We start from the raw sequence: 12,860 nt of genomic DNA on the forward strand, positions 1-12,860 counted from the left end.
GACAAGTCCGTAAGTATTTACATCGGGCAGGGAAAAGACCAGGTCGCTGTGGGCAAATAGCTCCCTTCATTATGGCGGGGATGGGATTCCACTGTCATTGATTTTCCTCTCTGAAATGCATGCATGGTAAACTGAAGCACAGACAGCAACACTGAGCAAATCCACTGACATCAATTAGACGAGCAATAGTGAAAACTGTTCCCTTGTGCAACACTATATTTAATACTTAGCATCACAGGTCTAAACCACAATGACATTCCCTGTAATACATTTAGTACAATGAGGCATCTCAAGAGCCTGTTCTGGATGTGCTTATTTCAATCCTATACCGAATATCATTCATAACACCTGCCTCTACTGAGCAAAGCTACCTGAAGGTGTCACAAGTGCAAAACTGGCCATCATCAACAGCAACCAGAGCTGATGAGAAGCAATTCTTTAAAAAGAAAAGACAGCAACAATAGCTAATAAAAATTTAGGTTCAGCTTTTTTTTTCCAATGGTTCAGGCAGCAATATCCCACAGTACTGACTGGGAAGGTCTTAGTTTTCATCACTGGCCTGTACTGAGTTGGCTGATTTCAGTTTCAGTAGAAGAGCACTGTCTCAGTTCTCCATGCTGACGGTGCAATGTGGTGAAGAGAATAAGATCAGTAAGGATCCTGATCACTGTTCAGAGGCTTCTGCTGGAAAGCGCATGAGTGGACATGGGACAAGGGCACGATCAGACCTGGCCCTCACGCTGACTAAAAACAGTTTGTTGAAACTCAATTGGAACCACTTGGGGGACTGCTTAGTTATAGTAACAGTAGCCATCATAATGTAAAAAAATGATAAGCTTGGCATTCTAGTGATAGCAACTAACAAACTTTTTTTTTTGATTATCAAGGTTCAAGACCATGCATTTAATTAGTGTCATCACATCCCCAGGACTTCCCAATACCCTGCATTATTAATGAATTGCTTTTGAAGTGTTATTCAGGCAAATGTGAGAGTCAATTTTCACAAAGCAAGATACCACAAACACCAAATGAACAAATGGCCAGTTCATCTGTTCTTGGTGCTGGTCGAGGGCACTGATGCTGTCCAAGACATCAGGAGAACTTTCCAGTCTTCTCTGGAGAGTGACTTTGACCTTTGCACTTGAAGTGTCATAACAACAAGGCTACGGACTAAGAGCTAGAAAGTGGGGTTAGGCTGGATGGCTACTTGTCAGCTGGCAGGGACGCATGGGCTGAATGGCCCTCCTTCCGTGCTGTAAATTTCTATTTTTCTTTGACATCCACCTCAACAGGTAGACAAGGCCTCAGTTTAAAGTTTCATCTGAAAGACAGCACCTCTGACAACGTAGCACTTCTCCAATACTGTACTAGAATGTGAGCTCTCAAGGGGCTAGAATGGGAATCAAACCCATGATCCTCCGGCTCAAAGGCCTGAGCGCTACCAATTAAGTCAAAACCCAACACAGAGAGAGAAAACAGGAAATACCCATCTTGAATTTTGACATAATTGAAAGGGAATTAACAAAACTGGGTCTACATTTTTACAAAAACTGTATTGAATTTTATGTAGGTACAATGTGCCAAGCTTAGCACGGTGCTTTCCAAGGCTGAATGGCTGCAAAATAATTTCCAAGCTGGTTCCATATGCCCCTGTCACAATGAATAACACTGACCCAAGTCTGTTCATCAGTCAGATCACCATGGCAGCCCTGGAAGCAAACAGACTACTGTGGCTTGAGGTAATGCCTTGAAATATAAATTACGTATTTTAAAAGCTACATTACTGGCTTAGATCCAACTAGGCAAAAGGACAAACATACAGAGTAGTTAGATCTGCTTCAGAGACAAGTCAGACCACTCTGAAAATATCGCAAGATAGGCTAGGAATGCTGACTGGCTCAAACTAGCTCATCCATCAAAAAAAAACCTAGTCCTCTCACCACAGCATCCAAGTGTTCTTTAAATAATCCCAAAATGTTCACCTCCGACATGTGCATTCCAAACATTAAACAAAAGCACTTGAAACATAGCACCTTTTGTGACCTTGCAACATCCCAAGCATTTTACAGCCAATTAAGTACTTTTTGAAGGGTAGTCACTCTTGTAATATAGAAAATCACTCTTTGTACAACTGCTGTTATGGTTAACATTGTGCCTGTATGAACTTCGTATACACAAACTCTTAGTTTCCATTGTCACATTTTGTGTCAATTTTTTTGCTAATATAAATTCCTGTTTCTACATTTATACTGGTAACTTCCTATGTAAACTTGTCACACTGTAATTACACCATCCCACCAATGGTGGTGCAGTTACACCTCAGTTTTGCATCTCCCAGGTCTTCAGTTTTCAGAAATACTTCTATCCTCCAATAAATTCTACTTCCAAACACATTTTTACTATTTCACTGTAAATAAATCATAAAAAATAAATTTAAGTACAGTACGTAAAAAGGACAGAATATATGACTTTACTTATGTCTGTGTGTCGTGGTCCAATTACCCCCTGTTCTCTAATCATGTTCCACCTGAGCCCTACATTTAGTCTCGATTCTCAAATGCGCAATGCCACAGGAGGTCAACTAGTTTTATCTACCATTACTATAACCTTCCTTTCAGTGGCCTCCTTCCAAAAAGCCCGTTTCCCTTCACTTTATTGGGTTTAATCTCCGCCATCTTCATCTCCAAACTTGCTTCTTCAACCAGTAAGTGCTCTGACAATTCCGACCCCATCTCGAGCCTCCCTGCTGCTGTAGTCTGCTGTCTTTAATTTGTCTTTTGATGAAGCATCCTGCCCACAACATCAGCATGCTTTTGTCTTTGTGGTGAGAAACATTCCCTCTAAGGTGCACATGTGCACAGATGTGTAGCAACTGGGAAGATACTCTGCAAGCTTCTCACAAGTTGTCCCATTTACGATAACGTGTGTATAAAGGTACAGTGCATTGAAATGAACAAAAAAAAAAGAGAACATTGGTGGTAAGTAACTTGCTATTTTTTAAAATCTTAAGTTAATTTTCACTACTTCGCATGGCACATGTGTGACTATAAAGATCAAACTTTGAGAATATAATTTTGCCACAGTTTGAACTGAATTAATGGGGATTTGCATCCTCTGTTCCCTGTTTACTTGTGTTCCCATCCCTGTTTCTAGTCTAGCCTAAAATTAGGAGGAACAGAATGTGGCAGGTCTCCAGTTTAAGATTTGAGAGCACTTATTGTATTTCAGATATTGAGGAGGCAGGGGTCCCCCATGGGAGGCGCTCTACGCAGAACTCCTCTCTTTATCCATTGGGGATTTGACGTGGAGGGTATTGCATGCGGCACCATGCAATTGACTGTAAAGTCGATTCACGCACTCCCAGGCTGCCTGTAATTTCTGCGGCCTGCAGGAGTCCAGTGTTTTGCATCTATGTGTAGGATGCGAAAGGTTGCAGCCCCTCTTTCATTGCCTGAGGGAGCTCAATTTCTGGGTGCACTTCAGTCCCATGCTCCTGATCTCTCGTCACCCGGTACAGCGGGGAGTGGGCAGAACGGAGGACCTCCTTGTGTTTCTGCTCCTGAGCCTGGCCAAGGTGGGCATTAACAGTTCCAGGCAGTGTGCGGTGAAGGGGGTCATTCGGCCCGACTACCTGCTTCTCCTCAGCAGCTATGCCCACATCCGATGTCCCTGCAGAGGGAGCATGCAGTGTCTGCTGGTACGCTTGAGCACATTCCATAATCGGTAGGCACCGGGGGACGGGAGTGCATTATCAGCCCCAGAAGAGTCACCTTAATTTGATTAGCTAAGTTATCTTGAAAGTTTTTTTTATTTGCTCATGGGATGTGGGTGTCATTGGCTAGGTCAGCATTTATTGCCAACCCTAATTGCCCTTGAGAAGGTGGTGGCGAGCTTCCTTCTTGAACTGCTGCAGTCCTTGGAGAGTAGGTACACCCTCAGTGCTGTTGGGAAGGGAGTTCCAGGATTTTGACCCAGCGACAGGGAAGGAACGGCGATATAGTTCCAAGTCAGGATGGTATGTGGCTTGGAGGGGATCTTGCAGGTGGTGGTGTTCCCATGCATCTGCTGGCCTTGTCCTTCTAGATGATAGAGGTCACGAGTTTGGAAGGTGCCGTCGAAGAAGCCTTGGGGAGTTGCTGCAGTGCATCTTGTAGATGGTACACACTGCTGCCACTGTGCATTAGTGGTGAAGGGAGCGAATATTGCAGGTGGTGGATGGGATGTCAATCAAGTGGGCTGCTTTGTCCTGGATGGTGTCCAACTTCTTGAGTGTTGTTGGAGCTGCACCCATCCAGGAAAGTGGAGAGTATTGCATCACACGCCTGACTTTTGCCGTGTAGATGGTGGACAGGCTTTGGGGAGTCAGCATGTGACTTAGTCGCCGCAGGATTGCAGCCTCTGACCTGCTCTTGTAGCTACAGGACTTATGTGGTTGGTCAAGTTCAGTTTCTGGTCAATGGTAACCCCCAGGATTTAGATGGTAATGACATCAAACATTAAGGGGAGGTGGTTAGATTCTCTCTTGTTTCAAATGGTCATTGCCTGGCACTTGTGTGGCACGAATGTTACTTGCCACTTATTAGCCCAAGCCTGGATATTGTCCAGGTCTTCCTGCATTTCTACACGGATTGCTTCAGTACCTGAGGAGGCGTGAATGGTGCTGAACACTGTGCAATTATCAGCGACCATCCCCACTTCTGACCTTATGATGGAGGGAAGATCATTGATAAAGCAGCTGAAGATGGTTGGGCCTAGTATACTGCCCTGAGGAACTCCCGCAGCGATATCCTGGGACTGAGATGATTGACCTCCAACAACTACAACCATCTAATTTGTGTTAGGTATGACTCCAACCAGCGGAAAGTTTTTCCCCCGATTCCCACTGACTCCAGTTTTGCTAGGGCTCCTTGATGCCATACTTGGTCAAATACTGCCTTGATATCAAGGGCAGTCACTCTCACCTCACCTTTGGACTTCAGCTCTTTTGTCCATATTTGGACAAAGGCTGTAATGAGGTCAGGAGCTGAGTGGCCCTGCCGGAACCCAAACTGAGTGTCAGTGAGTAGGTTATTGCTGAGCACATGCCACTTGATAGCACTGTCGAAAGTAGACTGATGGGGCAATAATTGGCTGGGTTGGGTTTGTCCTGCTTTTTGTGTACAGGACATACCTGGGCAATTTTCACATTGCCGGGTAGATGCCAGTGTTGTCGCTGTACTGGAACAGCTTGGCTAGAGGTACGGCTAATTCTGGAGAACAAGTCTTCAGTACTATTGTCGGAACTTTGTCAAGGCCCATAGCCTTTGCAGTATCCAGTGCCATCAGATATTTCTTGATATCACATGGAGTGAATCAGATTGGCTGAAGACTGATATCTGTGATGCTGGGAACCTCAAGAGGAGGCTGAGATGGATCATCCACTCCGCACTTCTGGCTGAAGACGGATGCAAATGTTTCAGCCCTGTCTTTTGCACTGATGTGCTGAGTTCCCCCATTGTTGAGGATGGGAATATTTGTGGAGCCTCCTCCTCCAATTATCTGGTTAATTGTCCACCACCATTCACGACTGGATGTGGCAGGACTGCAAAGTTTAGATTTAATCTGTTGGTTATGGGATCGCTTAGCTCTATCTATCGCATGCTGCTTCCGCTATTTGACATGCAAGTAGTTCTGTGTTGTAGCTTCATCAGGCTGACACCGTATTTTTAGGTATGCCTGGTGCTGCTCCTGGCATGCTCTCCTGCACTCTTCATTGAACCAGATTTGGTCCCCCAGCTTGATGGTAATGGTAAAGTGGAGGATATGCCGGGCCATGAGGTTACAGATTGCGGTTGAACACAATTCTGCTGCAGCTGATGGCCCACAGCGCCTCATGGATGCCCAGTTTTGAGTTGCTACATCTGTTCGAAATCTATCCCATTTAGCACAGTGATAGTGCCACACGACACAATGGTGGGTACGCTCAATGTGAAGACGGGACTTCGAATCCGCTAGGTCTGCGCGGCAGTCAGTCCTACTAATACTGTCATGGACAGATGCGTCTGCAGCAGGTAGGTTGGCCAGGACAAGGTCAAGTAGGTTTTTCCCTCACCACCTGCCGCAGAGCCAGTCTAGCAGCTACGCCCTTTAGGACTCGGCCAGTTCATTCAGTAGTGGTGCTACCGAGCCACTCTTGGTGATGGACATTGAAGTCCCCCACTCAGAGTAAATTCTGTGTCCTTGTTACCCTTAGTACTTCTTCCAGTTGATGTTCAACATGGAAAGACACTGGTTCAGCAGCCGGGGTGAAGGGGGGTGGTGGTCAGTGGTAATCAACAGCAGGTTTCCTTGCCAATGTTTGACCTGATGCCATGTGACTTTATGGGGTCAGGAGTCAATGTTGAGGACTCCCAGGTAAAGTTCCTCCCGATTATATACCACTGTCCACTGTGCCATCACGTCTGGTAGGTCTGTCCTGCCGGTGGGACAGGATACACCCAGGGATGGTGGTGGTCATGTTAGGAGCATTGTCCGTAAGGAATGATCCCGTGAGTATGACTATGTCAGGCTGTTGCTTGACTGGTCTGTGGAACAGCTCTCCCAAATTTGGCACAAGCCCCCCGATGTTAGTAAGGTGGACTTTGCAGGATCGACAGGGCTGGGTTTGCCATTGTCGTTTCCAGTGCCTAGGCCGATGCGGGGTGGTCCGTCCAGTTTCATTTCTTTTCTTACACTTTGTAGCAATTTGATACAACTGAGTGGCTTGCGAGGCCATTTTGTTACAGTCTACTAGTCTCGCCCCTTTCGAAAGGGGACACATAGTTCCTCTTTATTGGCAACCTTCTGGTTGGATCAAAAGAGGTTTAAAACAAAGTATATTAAAACAATTATTTTAGTATTTTTTCTTTGGACCTGGAGCTAGGAATTTACAAGCACCTTCCAATCTGCAAACTTCGCTCACCAAATAATTAAACTCTCACCAATTTACAGTAATTAAGACTATTTCTTAAAGGGACAGGCCACCTTAAACACAGCTCCACTTTAGCAGCAGAATTACACATTTGCCATTACTGTAACATTATATTATAAAAGAGTGCACTACTAACTTACCATGCGACCCACCAGTTTAGGTTGAACCGTGCACCTCCAATCAACGCTAACCCAAAAATGGTCAAAGACAAACTGAGAGCAGTCAGCCCATACAAAATCCCCTCTTTGGTCGAAAAAGAAAATTTACATTTATGTAGTGCCTGACCATCTAAGCTGTGACTGCTGCTGTGTATTGCCAGCCTGAATGGGCTGGAGGACTGTAAGCAACAAGTCCAATGACACACAAAAGCTCTCCTTAAAGGTTATTCCTAACCAGCAGTCTTAAATCATAGAAAAACACAAGACAGACCGAGAGGTGCAATAATTGTGCAGGTGTTTCACTCTGCCCTGCCTTAAAATACATAATTAGAAAAAAGCCATAAAAATATGGGATGATATATTTACAAGAAAATCCAGCATCACTCGCTGTAGAGAAGTTTCCAAATTACTGCTCTCCTCTTCACCCTTCCATTTGTCTGAACAAGACAAAAAATCTTGCAGACGTAGCGAGCAAAGAAGTCTGCCGATTTCCATATTCAAGTTGGTGGGATTGTTCAATAACACTTAGAAATTCAGAACTGGCGTCAGCACCTGGATTTTGGGGAAGTCAGCCAGGGCTCCAGTTCCTGGTCGCTAACCAGTGAGTCCTGTTGCAAAGTCAGCACGGGAGGATTACCTGGTGAAAATGCAATCCAGTTCGATATCATGCTCCCTATGGGGTGAACAGCCTGCTGATATGCAAAGACCATCCAGGATCAAAGATGACAAGTAGCCACTTAGGCATGATACGGGAGGGCATCGTATGCCAAAAAAACTATACCCCAGCAAGAGCCCGCAACTTCAGGTGAGGAGGGAAATTGGTGTGTGGAGGGAATGTCAGGGGCGGGAGGGGGGGGGGAGAAAGGCGGGAGGGGGGGAGAAAGGCGGGAGGGGGGGGAGAAAGGCGGGAGGGGGGGGAGAAAGGCGGGAGGGGGGGAGAAAGGCGGGAGGGGGGAGAAAGGCGGGAGGGGGGGAGAAAGGCGGGAGGGGGGGAGAAAGGCGGGAGAGTGGGAAGAGGGGAGAGTGGGAAAAGGGGAGAGAGGGGGGCGAGTGGAGGAGGAGGTTTTCTTCTCTAACTGAAGTAAAAACATGTTGGAAATACACAGATTAGCAGCATCTGGGAAGGGAAAAGACGGTCAGCCTTTTGACTATAGACCCACGACTGACTAACAGGTCCTGAAACACCAACCTATCTTTTAAGGGGGAGCTGCTGCGTGTTGAGGTATTTGCCACTTGTGAATACTAGAAGCTCTGATGTACAGATAACTGGAGCCTAAAGTTTTCTTTAAAAATGCAGTTAATTGTGTAAATATCTGTGGCCAAAAAACACCGTTCTCTGGTTATATTTGTATAGAACACTGATTATTCACAGAATGAAAGCAAAAGCGGAATTAAAGGATTTTCAAACAGAGGGCTGTCGGAACAATTTTAATTCAATTTTTCAAAAATTCTTTTGATTCCCTCCCACTCTTTTAAAAATTATTAACAATTAAAAACACGGCCACCTGCACACCACCCAGCATGATTTCAGAAGCACAGAACTCAGACACTCCCTTACCTACTGTCCTTAGTATCACTCTCTTGAGGTGTAGGTCTGCAAAAGTAAAACATCCACTTTAAACGAATTTTGTTTGAAAAACTTTTGTGTTCGGGTTTGATTCCTGGATGACTGAAGTCTCTGATTTTGTTGTATTCATTTTTTAAAAATGTAATTCAGGGTAAGTGTAAGGGAAATTAGCCTCAATTACTTGCGTTAGTATCATGGCGAGTGATTTGTTTATCACTCCTACATTCTCAGAAACTGGCATTTTTACTGCTTCCAGAATTTTTTAAAAGTATAAAATCGCACTACCCTTTCCCCGCAACAACACAAGCTAAGTGTGGAGACGTGTCATAGGATGCTGCACCCTGGCAAACCAAACATCCTAATCATCACTCGTCAAGGTGGGCGGAACTGTGACACAGTATAAAAGGATATCCTTTGACGAGGAAAGTTAACGAACTAAAACCCAAGAAATTGCCAGCTGCCATCTTGTAAAGTGAATCTCTGAGTTAGAGGGCAGTCTGCTGAAAATTGTGAAAAACAAGTGTGGTCACTCGTTAATCCTGTCATCTCAAAATTCCTGAACAAATGAGCATTTTATAAAATTAAGCATATTTTTAGCCCATTTAGAGAGACTGATGCGTCCACCAGCACAAGCTGGCAGGAGAACTGTCCTAGAGCCGTCACCAGTGCTTCTAAAGTTGAACCTGCTCCTCACATTCAGCCAAGTTGTATGGAAAGGGTTAATTAAACTGTCTTTCAGTCTCTTTATATTGTATTAATCTTAACTTTTAGTTGTTAAGTGAGTTTCTGTTCGAAGAATGGAAGTGTAATCATAAGAGAGGATTGTTTCATTTTGGATAGATGAGTGTTCTAATATACAGTGCATTATTTCAGTCCAGACAGTGGACTTAATTAAAAAGAAATACCAAATAGAGACATACTTTAGCTGATGAGAGATACATCTGCAGGTAACTAACATTCAACTGCCCGACAGAATTATATCATTGGTTATTAACTCCTCCAAGGGCACATCTGCATAAGGAATGTGATCAAGTGATAATGTGAGGGTTTTAGGGGGTCTTTGTCCATGTGGCTGTCATGCAGGTGACTGTCTAAAGTTCAGGTTAGACTGTATCTAGTTGACCTGAATTACGTTAGAAAGGATCAGGGTTTCTGAAGCTCCACATTCCCTCCACACCTTGAAGGAAGCACATGGACTCTACTCAGTTCCTACTCACAGTGTGGCTGAAACTTGGGAAATCACAGCAAGGTGTAAACCTATGCCTGAGTGCTCTGTCGGTCGGTGCAATGAAGCTCTGACTATTCCACCAGTGCTATGCCCGCTCCCCCCTACCCAAAACGCTGTGGATCAGTTGAAATTTTCAAGACTGAGATGGACATTTTGTAAGGGTATCAAGGGATGGTGAATGATGGGTAAATCAAGTTAAGAATGGCGGTATAGGTGCTGAATGGCTCACTCCTGTTCTTATGTTTGCCATGCTCTGCCACCAGGTTTATGCTGCTTCACTCAACTGTTCCATTCAGAAAATTCCATTGCAAAAAGGGCAGTCTCCCTCCTTCCACTACCTAACCCCTTCCCCCCAGACAATAACTCACCACTATGTTGTGCTCTACTCTTCTGGTCAAAGGAATAATTGCCGTGGTCAGGTTATAGGCGGAAAACACAAAAACATTCAAAATATTGAATCACATGCCACTAAAACTCAGAGATTCTTTTCGTCTGCAATCGCCTGAACTTTCCACACAAATGTTAGGGTTCCAGCGGTAGAATAGGGATGAGTTCACCAGTTAATTGTTCAGAGCTTGAATTCTGCTGTTACCTAGATGCCCCCAGTTGTTTACACAAACAGACATATCTAGATACCAAAGCACTTCACTTACATTCAAAGGGCAGTGATTATTTAGACAAATATTTAATGGAACAGTGTGGCGCAGGGGACAATTTCCCTGTATTTTTTCCCCTTTATGCATTAATGGTGCACTTTGGAATTTGTGGAAAGATGCAGGCAGCTTCCCGCTTTATGGAATTGTGCTATGTGGACATCAGCAACCACCTGGTAATGTACTTTTTGCATCACATCTGTATATTTTCTACATTGCCCTACTGGGTCTATAGAAGCTTAAGTCAGAACAATCCCATCCGTGTTGCTTGCTTCCCCTCGGTCTGTGATAGCTCCGAGCCATCCCAAACCTTTCTTTTACTCTCACTTTCTCGACTTTGGTTTTGCGGGTCCGAACCATTCTGAATGTTTAGTGCTACGGAATGGGGAAAGCAAGTAAGTGGGTGGTATGGAGTCTGGCTGGTAAGTAACCTGTCTGGCTATCCTGTGGACCAAATTGTAAAGTGGTTAAAAAATAGTGTGTGTGTTTATACCAGGAATTACTTTGCACTTGAATTAACACACATTTATGTGAATCCAAACTTTACTTTCTCGTCCAGTAACTTTTCCTGCTGTAACTGGGCATCTAACCACCTGAGCTCAGAGGTAAAAATGCTTTTAAGTCTGGAACACAGAAAACAAGAGCTTTTAAAAAATAATTGCTGGCAGGAATGCTTGTTGAAACTGAAGTTTGCAGAATTGCTGCAGTATTTGCCTATTGACACAAGAGGGAACACTAACACCAGAAACAAACAAATTCAGAAAAATAGGCAGAGCAGGAGCACTGCAACAGTGACATTCCAACTAAACCTCAAGATATTGAGGATTAGCCAAAAAAAACAATGATAGTAGCCTGGCCAGGGTGCCAGGTCCTACATCAAAAATCCTTCGCATCATCATGGGAGGCTTTGCCCACTGATCTGAGGCGTCTGACCGTGGGCATATCAGTCTGTCATAGAGATTGCAGAGTAGTAATTTGCCTTAGACGGCAACGTAAAACAAGCAGTACCGCTTGGGACGCCCATTATACGCCCTGCCCGATATTCAGTTGCATAACACCACAACAGAGCTGAGTATAGGGCATTGCCTCCAGCAAGCGGCTATTGCGATACTGCTTGTTGTGCGCTGCCGATGACGTCCTACCCCTTGGACTTATAACATGATTTGAGGTATAAAGAACTGTTTTTCTGTTTTCCATTACCTGATCATAAAAACCTCGTTGTGCAGATAGTTTTCAAACGTCTTCTGAAAGGCAGCCTCCTCTGCATCCCGCTTAAGCTGTGACTCAGTTTTCGGGCACGCACAGCATTCGCCGGAGATGTGACCAGTGTCAGTCTGGTTTCGCTTCTGGTTATCCTCTGGCTCAGCATGAGTTGTAGATGCTCGTGACGGCAACTTTAATCCTGAAAACAGAGGGATTAATAAAGAGTTCCGCTGCTCCACTTGACTAACTACCTCAGGCTGTAATGAGCTGAAAACTCAGCTGAAGTACTGGACTATAATTCTTGTAGCAGTGGATCCCAGTCAATGCAGCAACGACTATGATGGTGCCTTTTTTCATTCCCCCTCATCTCCTGAATAACAGAGGGACAGAGGGCAGGGTTCCTGATGCACTCTGGTAACAGTAACTCGCCCAAGTCATTTTTCATTGTAGAACCCAGACATAGAGCTTTAGTAGGTTAGTTAACGGCAGGGAATCACCGCTGAGCCCTGTCCTCACCTGATGTTGATGCACATTTCATCCCAGAATAGCGTTCAGGAGCAGACGACTTTTTTTTTCCCGTTCCCTGGCACTTTGGGGCTCTAAAGTCAAATGTAGGTTCTCAACTGCTGGCTTGGTTACCCCATCACTGATCAGGGATTGAACCGGGACCTTCCGGTCATCTACCAAGCCACTGAGGGAGCTGGGGAGTCTCACCCAACTACAGGAACTTCCCTGGATCAATGGTAGCACTCTCATCGTGGAGTCAAATGGCTGAAGATTATGCCTTGATTAGATATGAACTTGAGCACATAATCCAGGCCAACATTTCAGTGCAGCACTGAGGGAATGAGATGGTAAACTAAGGTCCCATCTGCTATTCTTAGGCAGATGTAAAAATACAACAGTACTTTTCAGAGAAAGGCAGGGGATTCATCCAGGGTCCTGGCCAACATTCCTCCTTCAACCAATACCACTAAAAACAGATTAACTGTTCGTTTATCTTACTGAGCGTCACTGGACCTGGCTGTACAAAATATCTGCCTGCGTTTGATTATGAAGTAATGACAACTACACTCCAAATTCTCTGGTCATAATGTACTTT

The 12,860-nt window shown here is 44.7% G+C and overlaps 1 protein-coding gene across 2 annotated transcripts in view; it reads right to left on the reverse strand.

Moving 5' to 3' along the window:
* Nucleotides 1-12,860, reverse strand: part of LOC137351565 (insulin receptor-like) — a 245,345-nt gene that overhangs the window by 41,798 nt on the left and 190,687 nt on the right. The window contains exons 10-11 of one of the 2 annotated variants that reach the window (XM_068016101.1): nt 11,756-11,957; nt 8,666-8,701 (exon numbers count right to left, since the gene is read on the reverse strand). In XM_068016101.1, the coding sequence (XP_067872202.1) occupies nt 8,666-8,701; nt 11,756-11,957 (238 nt within the window). The remainder of the gene's footprint in view (nt 1-8,665; nt 8,702-11,755; nt 11,958-12,860) is intronic. The other variant, XM_068016102.1, reaches the window with a different exon arrangement.

The sequence above is a fragment of the Heterodontus francisci genome, chromosome 36 (assembly GCF_036365525.1).
Source record: "Heterodontus francisci isolate sHetFra1 chromosome 36, sHetFra1.hap1, whole genome shotgun sequence".
In the NCBI taxonomy this organism is placed as follows: domain Eukaryota; kingdom Metazoa; phylum Chordata; class Chondrichthyes; order Heterodontiformes; family Heterodontidae; genus Heterodontus; species Heterodontus francisci.